Raw genomic sequence first — 19034 nt, 5'->3', positions numbered from 1 at the left:
GCAATTTACAAACAGAAATGGACGACTCAGCAATGACTCAACCCAATGGCTTTTCTTTTATTGTATGCCTCGGTAAGATGTTTCAAGCAAACAAACAGAGCCACAAGGCAGGCAGAAACTGTGGTGCTCTCTCTTTAGTTAACCCACAGTACTCTGAATATCCTCTTTTTCATGGATTAGATATTTGGAAAACAAAAATGTAATTGACCCAAAACACTGCATTTCCCTGTGAACGGTCATCTCCATCTTCAATCTTAAATCTGAACTTCAGCTTTGCCTTCACTCTCTGTACACTCTCCTCTCCTTCACCAAAATTTCTTAGCCTGATTTCACTGTACAGCTTCTCACAATGTGCATTAGAAGCTGTAGTAAGTCAAATAGAACCCACCTTATTTCCTGTCTTGAGGATGTCCAGCACCATCTAGCCTTTTCCTTCCCATTCTTACTTTCATTCACTGGAATTCCGTTCAGTTATTTCAATCATAAAGATTTAGCATATGTAGGCCCTTAACTAAGGCAGTCTGCATTCAAATGCAGTAAGCCTAGAAACACCCACTCATCCAGACATATTGATATTTGCATAACCACTCCCAAGAGTCAACCCACTGCTTGCATCAGGGCTGAGGGCTCTTGTGAGGAGTACTGAGGCAGTAGGTGCTGTGATTTTTTTCAGGAAGTTATATGCGGCACCTTGCTGGCCCATTCTAGTAGCCAAGGTCTTGCCTGCATTGCATAGAGAAGTAAAGAGGCTCCGTGATGAGTTCACTGGTTCTAAAATAATGTAATGAAATTGGAAAGGTTGTATTTAAACACCTCATTAGCATGTTGATCAATGAGGACCCAGGTAAGGCAAAATCTAAAAATGATTGGACTTCAACTTTAATCTAATAATGCTGCTTGACAGACTTTTCAGTGGGGCTTCTTTCTAAATGTCATTTCAAGTATCCACAAAAGCCACAACTCTGTGTAAAGTTATAGTTGGGGATCAATTGGATTTAGAGAACTCTGGATATTATGGCACTCTGTTGTATTACCTACAACAACAACTACTAACAGCAAAGGTTACAAAAACATTTTTCTGAGCTTCCAGAATATGTATTCATTCCTTCTGCTGTATCAGAAAAATCTGAAGGCTGAAATAAGGCTGAATGAATGATGTATTTGGTTCAAGGCCTGCAAAAGGTCAGCACGCTAGCTCTCAGACTCACTGTACCTGTAGCTGGAGTGGATTGGCTCATGGTAAAAGGCCCGTTAGCGATACCAGAAGAGAGAAGCTCGTCAGACGCCCGCTACAAAAATAAAACAACGTATATCAGTATAAATGAACTAAAAAGAAAACACATCCGAAATTATCTTATTGTTTGACTATATACCCCCAAAGAAAAAAAAGTCTTTTTTTTTTTTTTTAAGCCAAGTCATCAAGCAATATCTTAAAAATGAAATTGGCTTGGATAAAAGACAATTTAATAAATAAGTGAAAGGTTTTGTGGCTCAGAAGAATGGATTCCATTTAAGAAGACAGTAACAGTAGAATGTTTTACTGACAGCTTCCTTATTCCACAGATAATCACATATTACTATTTGGAACGGTGGCCATACCCAGCCTAAAAATCAATAAAATGAGACCAATATGAGCATCACGCCCTGTTGACAGAAAAAAACCAAAATGCTAGCTTTCTTAATATCCAAAAAGTAGCATTGCATTCGGCTCGTCTTCACTGTAACTGAATACAAGGAGTGAAAACAAGAAAGGTATCAGATCTGCAAAAGGTGTTTGATTCACTGTCAGTTGTCATAAATGATGGATAGAAAAGCTGCAATGTGCTCACAATCAATGAAGCTCGCAATCTACTAAAAGCTACCATTTTGAGAGCACAAGTCTCCAGACCTGGACTAACAACAAAGAAGCCATCTGGGATCACTGTGGGTGCCAATCCTCTCTTCCAAAATTGGCTCTCTGGGATTACATGTACAGGGGGAAAGGGGGGACAAAATTAGGCTAAAATCAGTACAAGAGCTACCCATTTCTAACAGTGTGTGATCTCACAGAATCCAAAAAGGGGGATGAAGTAGATACCTTCTTAGTTCTCACTCCCTGTCTGCAGTTACAGTGCAGATGTAGACAAGCTGAAAACAACCAAAGCAATGTTTGCTATAATGACAGCTCTTAAAGCAGAGGGAACAGAATGGCAGTGGTAAAGAGGATTTGCAAGTTTCTAGGCATGCCTTTATTAAAAAAGAACTCCAGGCACATTTTCTAACCCTTGCAGTGGGGCTACCCCCACACTGCAGGGGTTAACTGCTAATTTTGGCCTACTGCTCCCTCCAGCCAGTCTCCTCCTCCACTGCAGTGATGTTATGTCTCTCAGCATCCTCACGTCTATACGCGGTGTATAGAAAGTGATGTATTATGGGACCTTAGGTCACTGCAGTGAAGGGGGATTGGGTGAGTATAACTTTTTATTTGCCTCCTTAGACCAATGAACCCTTGCAGTGCAGGTGTTGCCCCACTGCAAGGGTTAAACTTCTTAAGCGAAATTTTTTTTTTATTATAGCATACGATTCCTAAGAACCCATCTCTTGAGAAATCAGAAAAAAAAAGACTCAAGAAAGGCTGCGCTCATTGGATTTTTTTTATTTTTTTTTTAAGTAAAAGGGTATTGCCTAATGATTGAACAAGTACACATTTTGCCACAATCTCTGCCCTTATTACACTGCAATGGAGGTTCTGTCCCAATAAAGGGTCTTCCAATTGGCATTCCAGTGAACTAATTTGGGGTAAAGTACTGTGTTGCCTTTCTAAAAAAACAAAAACTAAAGAGTTATCAGAAGAGGTTTCTTCAAAAATGCGGTTCCTGGTACAAGCAGCACAGAAAAGTACAACATCCGCATAAGTATACGACACAAACAGAAAAAGACGATTACACCCCTGGGCTTTAACAAATATATAAATTACATGTTGGATTCCGAACTTAAATCTGGTACTACATGAAAAGCTTACTAAGCTGGCCACACACAAGTAGAATTCCCTTTAAAAAAATGTTTTTGGTTCATTCCATTTTCTAAGAAATTAAATTCTAACAGTAAATGTGGTTTTTGTGCAGGAAACGCCATTTATTCCAAAATCACATGTGAAAATTAGGGCTGCAACAACTAATCGACATAATCGATTATTGATTATTGCTGGGATTTGTTGCATTCCTCTATAGCTGGTGATATTCGGCATTGTGCTGTATAATGTATTGCTGGTATTTGTAGTCCTCTATAGTTGGTGCCATTCTGCATTCATTGCTTTATAATTTTACACTTTCCTTTTCACTATATTGCACACCACACTATTTTTTTTCTTTTTTACTTCCACCGCTCCAAGCTTGCTCCTGTGATGGAGTGCAATCTCAATACAAACTAGTAGTCCATCACTGGAGCCATTTTTTTAAATTTGTTTTATTATTTATCCGATTAACCGATTAATCGAACTTAATAATCGGCTAACTAATCGATTTTGAAAATAATCCGTTAGCTGCAGCTCTAGTGAAAATTAAACGAAATTTGAGTGACATGCTATAATGAATGACTGATGAGATATTCTGTATGAACATTGATATGAAAGTCTGCCAGTGTATGGCCAACAACTGATTATATAACTTCTGCATGGTTATTTGGGAAAGGTCCTCTAAATGCAGTTGCACAGTGCTGGTTGTACTTAGTTAAAGACCTATAGCATTGCTAGGTATGCATTACAGGGCTTCAGGTACGCCTACAGCAGGGCAGGACAAATCCCAGGAACCAGCACTCCTTAAAAATTACAGCTGGTGCCTAACTTTTAAGGTTTTCTCTTTTTGTCAATGGAGCCGACTTTTAAAATAATCCTTCTGGCTCCCGGATTGGACATTGGCTCTCCACTGCATTATAAGCCATACCAAGAAAAACATTGAATCTTTTTTTTTCCTGGTGCACACATGCCACCATCGAGACTTGTTGTCACCAGCTGAGGTCCTGGTCTGTGTACAAAACCTGGTCCGGAAAATGGTGTGAACCGGCCCGCAGTTCCAGTGCATTCCTGACCTGACAAAATGAGACGTGCAGTATTTTTCTGGTCTGGAACGGACTGCACTGGTGTGAACAGAGGCCAAAAATAGCATAGGGATACATTAGAATGCATTTTGGGTCTGGAAACAATCTGGTCTGGTCTGTAGATCTGGATGTGGTGTGAATAGGCCCTTAAAGCGACACTAAACTAAAAGGTTAACCTCTTGCCATCCGCCCGTAGTAAAAAAACGGACGGACGGCACTGCAGCATCTGCGGGTTGCCGTCTCCAGACGGCAATTTTTTTCTGCTCGCGCGCGCCCCCTAGCGGGCACGCACGGGCAGAAAAGACCCGTCCAATGCGAACACCCGGTACCGGGTGTTTCACATATAGGCGATCAGCGGGTCCATAGCCCGCCGATCGCCTATATGTGCTCGTTCGCGGCACCCATCCCCCCCCCCCCCGCGCCCGCTCGGCGCTTCCGGTTTTTTTTTTCATTTTTTTTTTCCCCCTGACCCCTCACCTTGATTCCCGGGATCCGCTGCCCCATCTTGGATCCCGGGACCGGCTCCGAGGGCGTCAGGAGGAGGAGGACGGGAGATCAGCTCCTTGCTGATCCCCGTCCGGGCTGTGAATGCAGAAGTGATGTGTGTTACATCACTTCCGCATTCACCTGTCAGTCATCTGGAGAGAGAAGAAGCTGATAAAGCAGATCTCTGCTTTATCAGCTTCTTTTGGGGTCCATAGGTGATATTAGGGGTCCTAGAGACCCCTAATATCTCCATAAAGAGGACCTGTCAGTGTGCCTTTGCTATTATATAGGGGGTTGTTATCCCCCTATATAATAGCAATAACAATAAGTGAAAAAAAAAAATATAAATAAAAAAAAAGAAAAGTAACACATAAAAAAATAAAATAAAATAAAAGCCACATATAAAAAAAGGGGAAAAAACCCCCCCAAAATGTTTAACTCCCCCACCCCCACGTTTACGCGCCTATAAACGTAAATACGCGTCCGGTGCCCCAGCGCGCAAAAATTACAATTGCGCTACACATGTTACATATCGCCGCGAACGTCGCAGTGAGAGCAATCATTTTAGGGCCATCAATCACTGATAACACACACAAATTGTGAGAACATGGTATTTGGTACACACTACCAATTTGTCATCTATGACCACTTTACAAGACGGTGCATTTAACATCACTCCTTTTTGCATCTACCTAAAAGTAGACCCTGACATGATTTTCAACAAAATAAGTAGGGATGCTCTGATACCGATGCTCGTATCGGTGCCGATGCCGAGTATTTGGGCGAGTACTCGTAATGACTTGCTGCCCGGCTTCCTGATTGGTCGGGAAGCTGGCCAATCAGGAAGCCAGGCGCTGTGTAATGATGTGGCACCCAGCTTTCTGATTGGCCGGGAAGCCGGATCCATGGTGACGGCTTCCTTGCTAATCGGGAAGCCGAGTGGCGAGTCTCTACACACCACCTGGCTTCCTGGCTAATCAAGAAGCCAGGTGGCGAGTCATTACACACCGCTTGGCTTCCTTAATGGGACTTCCAGTATTGGTGTTGACTAATATAAATAAATATCGGTACTCGATACCGAAATACCGGCATCGGTGCATCCCTAAAAAAAAGGAATATCTCTTACTAAAAAAGGACAACTGGCAACCCTAAAGGTGGCCACACACGTTACTATTATCGTACAATTTATTTTGTCGTACGATAATCGGCCAGTTGATGGGAAGTGCACAATCGCAATTACTGTACAACTGGCCGAATTTCCTCGATTGGGCAGACTAGAAAACTTTTGTTGAAACGAACGAATAAAATCGATGGATTAGTGGCGATGGACGAAAATCGTTGAGGTAGTATTGCGAACGAATGATTATTGATGGGCTATTTGAGCGGAGATTGAACGCTGGGTGCGATGACGGGACAAAAGAAATTGTACGATAATTGTAAGGTGTGTGGCCACCTTTGCACAGTTGAATCCAAGTCATGGAAGAAAAAAACAGGTTTCCAAACTAGCCTAAAGCAAGTTAAAATACTGAGTAATGCTAGAGGAAGTCACATGCTATTCATTCTCAGTATGTAGATCCTTCACTCATGACCTAGACATTTTTTTTTTTTGTATTCATCCAAATACAGTCCAATGGCACTGCATGAATGCTGTCACTTTAAGTGAAATATGCTTTTGTGCCTTGATCAACATAATAATTACAGTCAAACTAGGATAGAACTAGGCGAGACAAATCATAGACCGAGCCGCAAAGGCTGCTTACCTTAGTGTTACAACACAAGTGCTGGTATGCTACTCCCACAATACCAGCAACTTCTAAGAGGGAGTGAAAGGGTTGGGCCACCCTGCAACCTTTCTTGTTCTTTTCCTCTTGCATAGGACTGCACAGCTTTCGCAGTATAGGTAAACTGGAAAGCTTAATTTAAAGGTCACAATACATATAATGCTTTCTTAAAGCATCACTACGTTTCGTTGTTTATATGAAGCATACGTATGTGTTACCACAACTAGGGAAAGTATCCTCATATAACAGCCATTAGAAAAAGATCAAAGAAAGGACCCTTTTACAGACATTTTGTATCCTACGGCTGGTTGAAGGAAACAAGTACAGAGAAAATGGAGGGGGATGGTGTCACTGCTGACCCCTTCTGTGGGAAAGGTTTGTTGCCCATCTGTATTGATGATCACCGGTACTTTCTATCACTTACCTAGAATAAGAACAGAAATCAGGTGTACTGACTTTAAATCCTAGCTCTGGGGTACGGTCCCAACCCTTTAACGCAATGTGCATTAATAAGAGGCATAACGTGCATGCAAAAACACACCATAATGGTTTGAATTGGCCCAAATTAGGAACTTAATCCCTCCCTTTTGGTTTCTTAAATATACCATTAAAAAGTAGTTTGTTATATCTGTTTAAGAAGTGCAAGTGACGAGTGCCCTGTGTCCTTTCCACACGTCCTGTGTTATCTTAAAGAGGCCTCCTAGCTGTTATCGTGGTCTACAGAATGATCAGCCTTTATGTTGTAAAGATCTGAGAGTGGGAGTGGTTGTGTACTTTAGCAAAAGACAACTGGGAGGGCTGGCTGCTGAAAGGAGAACAAATAAGACGGTGCAGGAATGATTGAGACATTACACCTGTAGGGTCCCCCATCTGCTGCTAAAGTCAGTGCCATATTACATGCACTAGTGTTGGCAGATCAGGGGTAGGCAACCTCTGCACGTCAGCTGTGGGGTAACTACAAATTCCATGAGGGATTGCAAGACTCCGACACACATTGCTCACAAAGGTATAGGCATGATGGCATTTGTAGTTTCACCACAGCTGGAGTGCCCAAGGTTGCCTACCCCTGCAGTAGACCAATCGTGGTAAGAAACAAAAGGCAGGTTTAGAAAGTGGATGTACAGTATTTTGGACAGTAATGGAATCAAATGATTGCATCACAGAATAAAGGAGAGTTTAAACTTGTAAGAAATCCTTTTTTAAAACTGCCCAGTTAAGCGGCTTTGAAGCCCCATGTTTACCAGTCTCTGCCTGCATTGAAAATGATAGCTGGTGGCCTAGAAGAAGTCACAACTTTCCACACAAAGCTCCAAGTGTCAGGTTTGGGATACACTCTTACAGAGCAAGGGGAGGGGGAATAAAACATGATATCATGGTAAATAAAACCTCATCTTGCAGAATAACTCACAACACTTTTGTGTGAAAAAAACAAAAACAAAATAAAATCCAAAAGTGATATTTGAGATGTGGGTGATCAGTAGTGGAGTAAAATCAACCACAGGCATAGATATTCCAGAGAACTTCCCTGAAGCATTTTAATATCTACAACTGGAATCGCCAAGAATTAGAAGAGAGCGACTCAAATTGCCAGTTACCAAGCAAAACTGAAATATTATCTTTGGGGAAGTTTGCCTTAAAAGTATATTGAAAAGCAAAAATTGGGAAAAAAAACTAACAAGCAAGAAATGAACTAACCGTAAAGTTGGGTATACAAAGCTAGAATTACAAACAAACTAAATTGATTTCGGAACGTTCATTCGACTTTCTAATCATAGATGTCGATGTTCTATTTCGACCTCAGTGGATGAAAAAATTGAAAAGGAGTACGTTGGAAAAATTTTCACAAGCTAACAAAATTCTAACAGTGAATGATTTAATTTGGCAAACTTCATTCATTTCAAAATCGAATGTTAAATAAGAAAGGTAATAAAAAGAAATTCAAAACAACTATCGCCAAATCTCTGATGGCTTATCTAAAAGTTTTAATGGGATTTTTCGTAGGAACGTTCCTTCAGAAATCTACCCATGTATACCCAACTTGACAATTTCCTTTCTTAGTGCTAGTTCATAGCAATCCCATTGGGCAGCTTTCCCATATGTAGTACCAATGCACCGACTAGGCAATTTACCTCATGCATGGCTTGGTAATTGTGCATTGGTGGTGTGCATTGTTATGTGCACCTTAATGCGCGCCTGCTGGAGCTGCAAGAAAACACAGGTAAGATGAGGTCTGGGGGATGCCCTTCATAGAGACACACTCACGTTGCCCAGCAAGAGCAACTCAACAGTATCCCTACGTAGTAAAGATGAAAACTCAACATGACAGACAATTAGCATTTCCACGAGGAGTATAGTAACGAAATCCAAATTTCTCTTATGAAACGTCCCCTTTACAGCGACTTTGATAAAGCAACTCAAAAGATGACAAAGTCCTTGCTGCAAAGCAAACAATATTACCTGACCAGCTGCCCCCACCACAAAACTCCATAAGGTTCAATTGCTTTGTGGCAAGGACCGCAAATGAGAAAAAAAAAAGTTGGTTTAAATGCATTTATGTATACCACTGTGAAATGTGGCACAGTGTGTAATCGCTGGAAAAAACAACCCAAGAGCCTATGTTCACAGGAAACAAAGACTGCCAGCAGCAGATGGATTACAAAGAACTAATTAATGGTATGGTTTTTATTGCAGATTAGTGCATATGACCAACAATCTTCAACACAAAAAACTTCAATAAAAGGTCACACAGGAAGTGTACGGGGAAGTGTACCTGATGGCCGTGTTTTTGATGCGTTCCAGTAAAAAAAAAAAAAAAACATTTTTTGCTGGAGTGGGGCTGTCAGTATGTTAGCTGCAGTGCAGTGCGTTTTTGACGCGTTTGATAACCGTACAAAATGTGACATGCAGTATTTTTCTGGGGTAACCTGAAGGGACTGCGCACGTGAGAATTGTAGCCCATAAAACACAGAGGGATACATTGGGATGCATTTTGAGTGCAGGAGCGTACGGATCAGGTCAGCACAGAAAACGGACGTCGTGTGAACAGGCCCTCAGACTTCACTGCATACTTATTATTTCACAAGGTAAATGCCTTGCAAAATTGTGTGTTTTCCAAAAAGTGCAAAAAGTGCCCTTTTTCTTTTTTTACTTCACTCTAGTTTTGGAACTGTCATCCCCAATATTAGTTCCCTTTCTTCTTTACGCAATACCTGCCAAAGTAAAATGACCTTCTAAAAATGGCAAATGCTCAATTCAGCCATATAAGATTAACCAGTGAAAGCCTTATTCTCTGTAAAAAAAAAAAACAACAAAAAAACATTTTACTGCGTAATGCATTCTCACCATCTCAAAATAATACATGTGAAAGAAATCTTATCGAATGAAATAAACCCTTTTTTTCTCTTATCTCACTGCAATTCTACCAGATTGTCTGATTGAAAACAACTGGCTTTGTCGTATCTAATGACAAGTAGTGATGTGCGGGGGCTTGGTGCAAACTGTGCAAAACGGTCAGTGACAAATCCCCCTCCCAGCCCAATCATTTGCTGCAGGAGCATTCTCCACCTCCTTGTGATGTACAGCTGCGGGCAGGGAATGTCCAGGCCTCAAGCTGATTGTGCCAGGATGGGGGGTCCACTCAATGACAGCCTTCAGTGGGCTTGCACAAGTACTATCCACATCAAGCCACCGCACATCATCACTTCCGCACCATTCACACCATCACGTTCCGTGAACAGGAAACGGGTCAAAAACACTACATGCACTTGCGTCACCATTACTAGTCAATGGTACCCAAACGCGGCCAGACAAACAAACGTTTACTATAGCTTCACATTTAGGATGGCTGAGATCAATTCAGTCAACGTGAAGATAGCCATAGAGAGAAATTGGTTGAAAGATCCAACAACCAAAAGACCTTTTTCACATTAAGATTGCTCCCCAAGGCTCCATTCACATACAGAGTTTGCTGCGCGGTTTTCCGTGTGGAAGACTGCGCAACAACGCAAAAGCCATCTTTCATCTGCACAGATTCAGCTCCTTTGCGGCTATTAACTAAGTTCCGTGGGTTAAAAGGAGAACTATGACATGAGTGATTTCCACTCATCTCATAGTTCTAAGCCGACCTGTGACAATGAGACTGTCACAGGTCGGCTCAGTAGATCGGGAGGTGAGCGAACACATACCGGGTTCCCTCACCTCTCGATCCTGTCACGGCTCTCTGCCGTGACAGGGGGAGGGGCTGGATTCCCCTCTCACCTCTGCCAGCGCTGACTGGCGGAACGGACGGGGGAGGGGGCGGGTACAGCTGGCTCTGCCTCTAGATAGGCAGAGCCAGCTGTCACTCACACAGCTGGGCGGATCCCGTCATCTAAGTCGGGATCCGCTCCAGGTGCGGCGTCTCAGTATACCACGAGCTGTAGCTCGCGGTATACTGAGCTTAGGGAAACGGGAGGACGCTAGTTTGTGTCCTCCCGTTACCCCAAGGAGAACTATGGGGAAAAACACTAACCCCATAGTTCTCCTTTAATGTATGTTTCAGTGAAGCGTGTTACCACGACACACAAATCTAAATGGGTCCTACCAGCTGCTCCAGACTTCCATCAGTGGTTGGTGGTCTGCCTGAACACCAGCAACTAACCTGCACTGATGCAGTGCTCAGGTACCTGCTACCAAAGGGAGCCCTGTGCAGCTGCCGGGGTGATTATTAGAATAGGTTCACAGTATCAGGTACGTTGATGCATCAATACATAAAGCTTTCCATAGGAATCATTCCCACTACTGTGCTGGAATCCAGACATTGGAAATAAGGCATATATGCTGCATTTTGTATGTACTCCCCCGAAAGATCTTATTCAAGTCACAACCATAGCATGATAGATGGCAAAACGCATGGCCAGCCCATCTGCATTACCATGCACGTTATGAAGGGAAACAATCCTTACATCATATCTAAACCCAAAAACAAGTCCTTAGATACAGTGCCTGCATTAGTTTTCTTTTTTCCCCACCCGATAATTGCCTCAAAACACGCTTCCTGTCCCTGGGTGGCTACACTCAGTCCTTCACAGTATCTAAGAAGGCAGCCATGATTGTCACATAGGCAGGATTTTAAAGCAGAACTCTGGGCACAAATGTTATTAACCCTTGCAGAGTGGCCACCCCCGCACTACAAGGGTTAACTGCTCATTTTTGTCTAGGTGCTAAAAAATAGGTCCTACTCACTCAAACCTTGCAGCTGTCACAGTGCTCCCTACAGTCCGTCTCCTCCCTTATGCAGTGATGGTATGTCCCTCGGCATCCTCAAATCCTGTACACAGTGCGTAGAACAGGATGACTCCGGAACCTTAAACCGCGGGAGAGGAGGGGAGAGAGGCTCCAGGGACCAGTCTAATGGTGGCCATACAGTTTACAACCCTCGCAAGACAAAAGTCCTTTAAGTACTTTAAAAAAACGTACGATCTGCCCGTCTTGGACAGGCAGATCGTACTTGTGATCATCGCAAACGGGCAGTGTGCGCGTGTGCACACCGGCCCGTTCGGCAGTTGTCGAACAAGCAGACCACTAACTCGCCGAGAATCGTACCATTCCCGGCGGGTTTTCTAGCCTGCTTGTTCGACAGAAGACGTGTGACCCTACAGTAGAAACGGCCGCACGCTTTCCATACACTGCACGATTGGCGTACGATCGCGGGATTTCCCGCAATTCTCGTATGAGAATCGTGCAGTGTATGGGCACCTTAAGAACAAGCCGGCTCCAAGTTCAGGTGAGTATAAAAAAATTTTTTAACCTGGACACAAACAAGCACTTAACCCTTGCAGCGCGGGCGTAGCCCCTCTGCAAGCGTTAATAAAATGTGTGTCCAGAGTTCTGCTTTAAACACGTTTGCCTTTGTGCATATCCATTGTATGGTTCTTTCAGAATAGCAGTCTACAGAAAAAAAGATGACCGTTTTCTTTTTTCCAGTCCAACTTGCAGAACTGGCTGCATTTCTAGCAGGATCAAGGAGTATCTTTTGTACTTGCTGAAAATTGAAACCTAATGCAGCCACCACATCTAAGGACTGGTAAACTGCAATATATTACATTTTTCTTCTTCGGTTTAGTAAACATTTGTTGAAACTGACAAAAAAAAAAAAATCAATGGATTAGTGGCGTTTTCTTACAACAAAAATCGCAAGATGAACACTGCACATGCGCAAAGAAAATCTGTTCCGTTGATCGTGGAAATTCCGCCAGTTAGTATTGCTGATGAACAATAATCCACAACTACATTGGTCTGTGCACGATAGGGTAATTGAACGAAAATAGAACGAGGGTACGATATTGGGACAAAGAAAATTGAACGATGGTTGCAAGCAGTGGTGTCACAAGGGGGGGTGCGGCTCGCCACCGGGTGACACCAAAATGACTGTCATTTTGCTGTCACCCCCTCTGAAAAGTCGGGAACTCCATCTTGGACCAAGAGCCTGGACCCAGTGGCATACCTTATGACCGTGACCGCCCCCCCCCCCCCCTCTCTCCCCGGCAGCGCCCTTGGGGACCTGGCGGCATACCTCATCCTGCCGGGTAAACGTCCCCTCCTCTGTCTGCGAATGTCCATCACCAAGATGGCCGCCCGCAGTCATCACGTGTGTGCACAATGACGTCACGGCGGGGCGCCACCCGGTACCCGCACCGGGTGTCACCCCACCTCTGGTTGTAAGGTGTATGGGCACCATAACACTTTGTATCACTTGCCCCTCCTTTTTAGATGGTAAGCTCTCACGGGCAGGGCCTTCCTAACAATCTTGTACCAACCATTCCTTATATCGTAAAGTGCTGAGCAAACTGTTGGTGCTATATAAATCCTGAATCATAAAAAATAATAATAACATCAACACTTTGTGTAAAGAGAAACTAGACAGATTACCGATATGCATGACATTTCTCATTTATAAAACCTATCATTAAATCCATACTAATCATCTCGGTGTAGCTGGGTAAACCAACGTATGACTCCAAACTAGCCGAGACCCACTCCAGCAAGCGCTTGCCAATAAAATCCAACGAGCAATCGACCTCTCAAAATAAAATAACTCTTCTGAGGATATTTGAATTACTTGCTCAGGCTTTCGGAACTGGTCATTCTGCAATAGCAAGCTTCAAAGCGTTCAACATTTATTAGGATTCCAAACAAGAAATGACTTGGCATTGCAACAAAAAGGGCAACCCCGCTATACTTGCTAAACAGGAAGCCGATATTGAATTTCAGAACAAAGCATACTGCCATCAAAATGCACACGTAGAACAATAAGCAAAGGCCTGTACATGATAAAGCACACAAAGGCAGAGACACAAGTGGAATCGTTTTAGCAGTATTCTAAGTAGTTAAACACGGGCTGCTTTTCAGTCTCGTGAATGTGAAATGGATGGGTGTATCGCAGGCAAGTATGGGAGAGGTGACTCTCTCCTTATATAAGATGGAGGGGGAGGATTAGGCTGGCTAAACACTTTACAGTTTTCCCTACAGACTGAAGAAGAAACAACGCTTGTTTCCCCCATCCACACTAAACAGCCTCTCCCCTGCCAGCTATTATATTTGGATATCCAGCACCCACAGCTGTCAGAATACCCAAACAGCAACTGTATCTGATTGGATGTAGTCACTGACTGACCATTTTCCATCGGCAAGGCGAAAAAAAAAAAAATGTGGTGAGGGTGGAGCCACCCACTGATCACATTTCATAGCAGGAAACTGTTGAAATTCGATGTGTGTATGGCCAGACACATATGTTGCTCTGGTTAAGCTAATCGCTCCATCCTGTCTATATAAAAACATGGTCCGGACTCCATAAAGAAGAACATAAAAGCATTTTAATAACCCTTGCAATGAGGCTACCCCGCACTGCAAGGGTTAAGTGCTTGTTTTTTGTCTAGGTGCAAAAATAAAGTTATACTCACCGGGAGCTCTGAGCCAGCCGGCTGTCGCAGCACTACCTCCAGCCTGTCTCCTCCTCCACTGCAGCTTTGGACTGTTCCTCAGAGTCCTCATATCTATACACCGATTTCCTGGACCGTAGAGTAGGGATGCACCGATAGCGCTTTTTCGGTATGGAGTACTGATATTTTCTTTTTGGTACTCGCCCATAACGAATACTGATATCGGAGGTCCCATTATGGAAGCCGATTAGTCGCCTCCATGCTACCTCGTCACCAGGTGATGAGGAAGCATGGAGACGGCTTTCTGGCCAATCAGGAAGCCCGGGGGGACGGGTAATGACTCACCGCCTGGCATCCTGATTGGTCGGGAAGCTAGCTCCATGCTCCCTCATAACCAAGTGACGAGGTAGCATGGAGCCGGCATCCCGGCTTACTGATGCCGGAAGTTTCGGTATTGGGGTAGGCATCGAGAACATTTGGGAGAGTACAAGTACTTGCCCAAGTATTCCGTATCAGCACCAATGCTAGTATCGGTGCATCCCTACCTTAGACCGCTGCAGAGGAGGGGAGAGAGACATTGGAAGGACCAGTCTAAAAGGTGCCCATACACCTTACGATTATCGGACAAAACTTTTCGTCCGATGATCGAACCGTCGTACGGGGCAGGCACCATCCTGCCCCGATTATCGCAAGGTTCAATCAGCGGTAGTTAGAAAAAAACACCTGGACGACTTGCGGTAATTGACCGCAATTATTTTCGTTTGCGCATTCGCAGTGTTAGTCGTACGACATTTGACGGACGGAAACGCCACCAACCATGCGAACATCGTACGATCAACCAGTTTTCAAACATGCTTGACCGTCAAAAGTCGTACGATTGTACAGTACTATCGGTCGGGCACTCTATTCACACGTTACGATTGTCGTACGAAAAGTCGATCGCATACGATTATCGTACGATAATCGTAAGGTGTATGGGCACCTTTAGAAGAAGCCTGCTCGGAGGATCAGGCGAGCATAACTTTTGTTTTCTTTTTAACCTAGACACAAATGAGCAGTTAACCCTTCCAGTGCAGGGGTAGCCCCACTGCAAAGGGTTAGTAAAGGTTTTTTCCTGGAGTTGTTTAAAGGCTGGAGCTACACGATCGGCTTCTCTAACACTCAATTGCCTGCTTTGGAACACGTCGTTTGTAATAGGGTTAAGTGCTTGTTTTTTGTCTAGGTGCAAAAATAAAGTTATACTCACCGGGAGCTCTGAGCCAGCCGGCTGTCGCAGCACTACCTCCAGCCTGTCTCCTCCTCCACTGCAGCTTTGGACTGTTCCTCAGAGTCCTCATATCTATACACCGATTTCCTGGACCGTAGAGTAGGGATGCACCGATAGCGCTTTTTCGGTATGGAGTACTGATATTTTCTTTTTGGTACTCGCCCATAACGAATACTGATATCGGAGGTCCCATTATGGAAGCCGATTAGTCGCCTCCATGCTACCTCGTCACCAGGTGATGAGGAAGCATGGAGACGGCTTTCTGGCCAATCAGGAAGCCCGGGGGGACGGGTAATGACTCACCGCCTGGCATCCTGATTGGTCGGGAAGCTAGCTCCATGCTCCCTCATAACCAAGTGACGAGGTAGCATGGAGCCGGCATCCCGGCTTACTGATGCCGGAAGTTTCGGTATTGGGGTAGGCATCGAGAACATTTGGGAGAGTACAAGTACTTGCCCAAGTATTCCGTATCAGCACCAATGCTAGTATCGGTGCATCCCTACCTTAGACCGCTGCAGAGGAGGGGAGAGAGACATTGGAAGGACCAGTCTAAAAGGTGCCCATACACCTTACGATTATCGGACAAAACTTTTCGTCCGATGATCGAACCGTCGTACGGGGCAGGCACCATCCTGCCCCGATTATCGCAAGGTTCAATCAGCGGTAGTTAGAAAAAAACACCTGGACGACTTGCGGTAATTGACCGCAATTATTTTCGTTTGCGCATTCGCAGTGTTAGTCGTACGACATTTGACGGACGGAAACGCCACCAACCATGCGAACATCGTACGATCAACCAGTTTTCAAACATGCTTGACCGTCAAAAGTCGTACGATTGTACAGTACTATCGGTCGGGCACTCTATTCACACGTTACGATTGTCGTACGAAAAGTCGATCGCATACGATTATCGTACGATAATCGTAAGGTGTATGGGCACCTTTAGAAGAAGCCTGCTCGGAGGATCAGGCGAGCATAACTTTTGTTTTCTTTTTAACCTAGACACAAATGAGCAGTTAACCCTTCCAGTGCAGGGGTAGCCCCACTGCAAAGGGTTAGTAAAGGTTTTTTCCTGGAGTTGTTTAAAGGCTGGAGCTACACGATCGGCTTCTCTAACACTCAATTGCCTGCTTTGGAACACGTCGTTTGTAATACGCAAGAGCTTCATGGATGATTTTAAATCACATGATCAAAGTGATGATTACAGATAACAAGTCAGCAGAGGTGGACAACTCTAGCCTTCCAGCTATTGTGGAACTACAAGTCCCATCAGGCATTGACTGACAGAGGCATGTTGGGATTTGTAGTTAAAGCACACCTGGAGGGCCAGAGTTGCCCACCCCTAGCCTAAAGTATAACGAAGTTTGCTGGAGCATTGCCCTCCTAACTGTCTTGTATTGATTTGTATTTTAACTATACAGTCTCCTATTATTTTATGAAGCATTATGCACACCGTTGATGTTATATAAATCTCGGATAACAATAAAAAGTAAAAAAAAATTGGTACATTTGGATATAATGGTCAGGGGTTAGAACCACCGTCAGGTTTTTATTGCCGTCTTTATCCCATTTAGGGAGATTCACCCACTCTTAAACTGTCCTGATCACCAACGTCACCATGTCAGGAGGGTAAATCCAAAGTCTGGAGTTGCCACCAACACAGGAAGAGAGGGGGGACTCTTGTTCCAGTGACTTCTATCTAGGCAGCTCCATAGAAAACATTACAAAAGGGGTCCCCTGCACACAGGGCTGTAATGCACAGGTGTGGCCAGGAGAGTAAGGCTTGCTTCACTGGATGCAAACACTGGAGCCCACGGCGCTCATATCCAGGAAAATATGCAACTGTGGAGGGGGCGGTGGGTTACATTAGGTGAGCGCAACACGGCAAACAGTCTAAATGTTGGCTGTCTTAGGGCTCATTCATACAGGTACATAGACCCATACATCTATGCAAGGCGCCATGTTTATGCCACCATGGAGGCACAGCTATTAAAATCAAGGCTGCAACTGCACAAATCATCACACAGTGTTTACATCCGTACAGGGACGGATACACGGCTCTGGACGCAGCCTGTCTGCATCCGTTCGTGTACAAGATGGGTGCGACGTCGGGAGAAAGAAAATTGAACGATGGTTGTAAGCAGTGGCGTCAGAAGGGGGGGGGCATTGGGATGTGCGTGAAGCTGTGTTAAAATCAATGACTGCTGCATGGTGCCTTACCAGGTGCATAAACACAACGGAGGGGAATTTTTTTGAAAACTGGAGCAGTTGCCCATAGTAGCCAGCTACTTGCTTCAGTTTAGCTTTGAAAGTGAAAGAGAAAAGCTGATTGGTTGCCATGGACAACTGCTCCAGATTGGATAAATTCCCATAAATGGAAGGATTTTATGAGATCTGGAGCAGTTGCCCAAGGCAACCCATAAGCATCTACAGTTTGTTCAGATAAGCTTCGAAAATGAAAGCTAGAAGCCGATTGGTTGCCATGGGCAACTGCTCCAGTTTTGTAGGGATCCGTGTGAATCCTTGCACTCTCCTCTATATTTAAAGAGAAAGTAAAAGTTTTGGCGTTATATATAGTTTAGATACAAGAACATCTGAACTGTACACTTCTCTCTAATGAAGTGACTGATGACCTAAATAAAGATAAGGAAAAACCGCATACGATCGTGGAAAAAAAAAAAGCCATTCGTCATGCAATCAATATCGCCCGTGTGGTTATTTCTGAAGCCCTTCCTGTTGGATATGTGATGATCCTTTCCCCAGCACAGGAGCTATGGGGTTAAAAGGCAAAGTTGGATCCCCTTCCATAAAATGGTGTTTGACAGGAAGCTCCTGTGAAGTGAGGAAGCTCGGCCCTCCTCCCTAAAGAGCCCGGGTGGAGGATGTGGCAATGGCTTTCCACGACCCTTCACGCATCCCCTCCCCGGACTGCCATCAACTCCACTCGTGGAAAAGTTCCCTGAAAAGTGAGCACAGCCCCCCCTTCCCTCCCCTCCAAATGACTACAATCCCCCCTTCTCATCGAATTACTACCTTTCACAAGTCGCCCGTCTGCTTCTGTGGCAGGCGATCAGACGAAGGGACCAGGCAGCAGGCGACACGGTCCAGCCGCGGGAGGGGGAAGCAAGCTGCCATGTAGGCCTATAGAGCACGAGAAGCGGCAGATCTTAGTAGTGAGAGGCAGAGGAGGGCCGGAGGGAAGCAGGACAGAAAAGAGGAAGCAGTAGGAGCTGCACGCAGTAGATAAACAAATTGCCCTCACACAAAAGAGGGCTGTCATTTCAAGCACACAGCGCAGATGAATGGGAGCAGAGTGCTGGGAGGGAGGGGACGAAAACACCCAGATCTCTCTCAACAGGTTGATGAGCGCTGATCTGCCATAGAAACACGCCTGCTGCTACTGCCGCTTGGCTGTGGAAAGAGCAGCTGCTGGCCTGGCCCTAGCCGCTGTCACGTCAAAAGAGGCATCCCCCGCTTCCCCCTTGAAGCGCAGACCCCCCACCCCCC

The 19034-nt window shown here is 44.5% G+C and overlaps 1 protein-coding gene across 3 annotated transcripts in view; it reads right to left on the bottom strand.

Annotated features, from left to right (window-relative positions):
* PTBP3 (polypyrimidine tract binding protein 3) overlaps positions 1-18981 on the bottom strand; it is a 62833-nt gene extending 43852 nt beyond the window's left edge. Inside the window, exons 1-2 of one of the 3 annotated variants that reach the window (XM_018561154.1) lie at positions 18561-18981; positions 1214-1289 (exon numbers count right to left, since the gene is read on the bottom strand). In XM_018561154.1, coding sequence (XP_018416656.1) covers positions 1214-1238 — 25 coding nt within the window. In that variant the 5' untranslated portion in view covers positions 1239-1289; positions 18561-18981. Of the gene's footprint in view, positions 1-1213; positions 1290-18560 lie in introns of those variants that run through there. The other 2 variants (XM_018561156.1, XM_018561157.1) reach the window with 2 other exon arrangements.
* Positions 18982-19034: the final 53 nt, after the last annotated feature.

The sequence above is a fragment of the Nanorana parkeri genome, unplaced genomic scaffold (assembly GCF_000935625.1).
Source record: "Nanorana parkeri isolate BGI_ZX_2015 unplaced genomic scaffold, ASM93562v1 scaffold504, whole genome shotgun sequence".
NCBI lineage: Eukaryota > Metazoa > Chordata > Amphibia > Anura > Dicroglossidae > Nanorana > Nanorana parkeri.
Note: the sequence above shows the minus strand (reverse complement) of the source record. Positions and strands in the feature narration are given on the sequence as shown.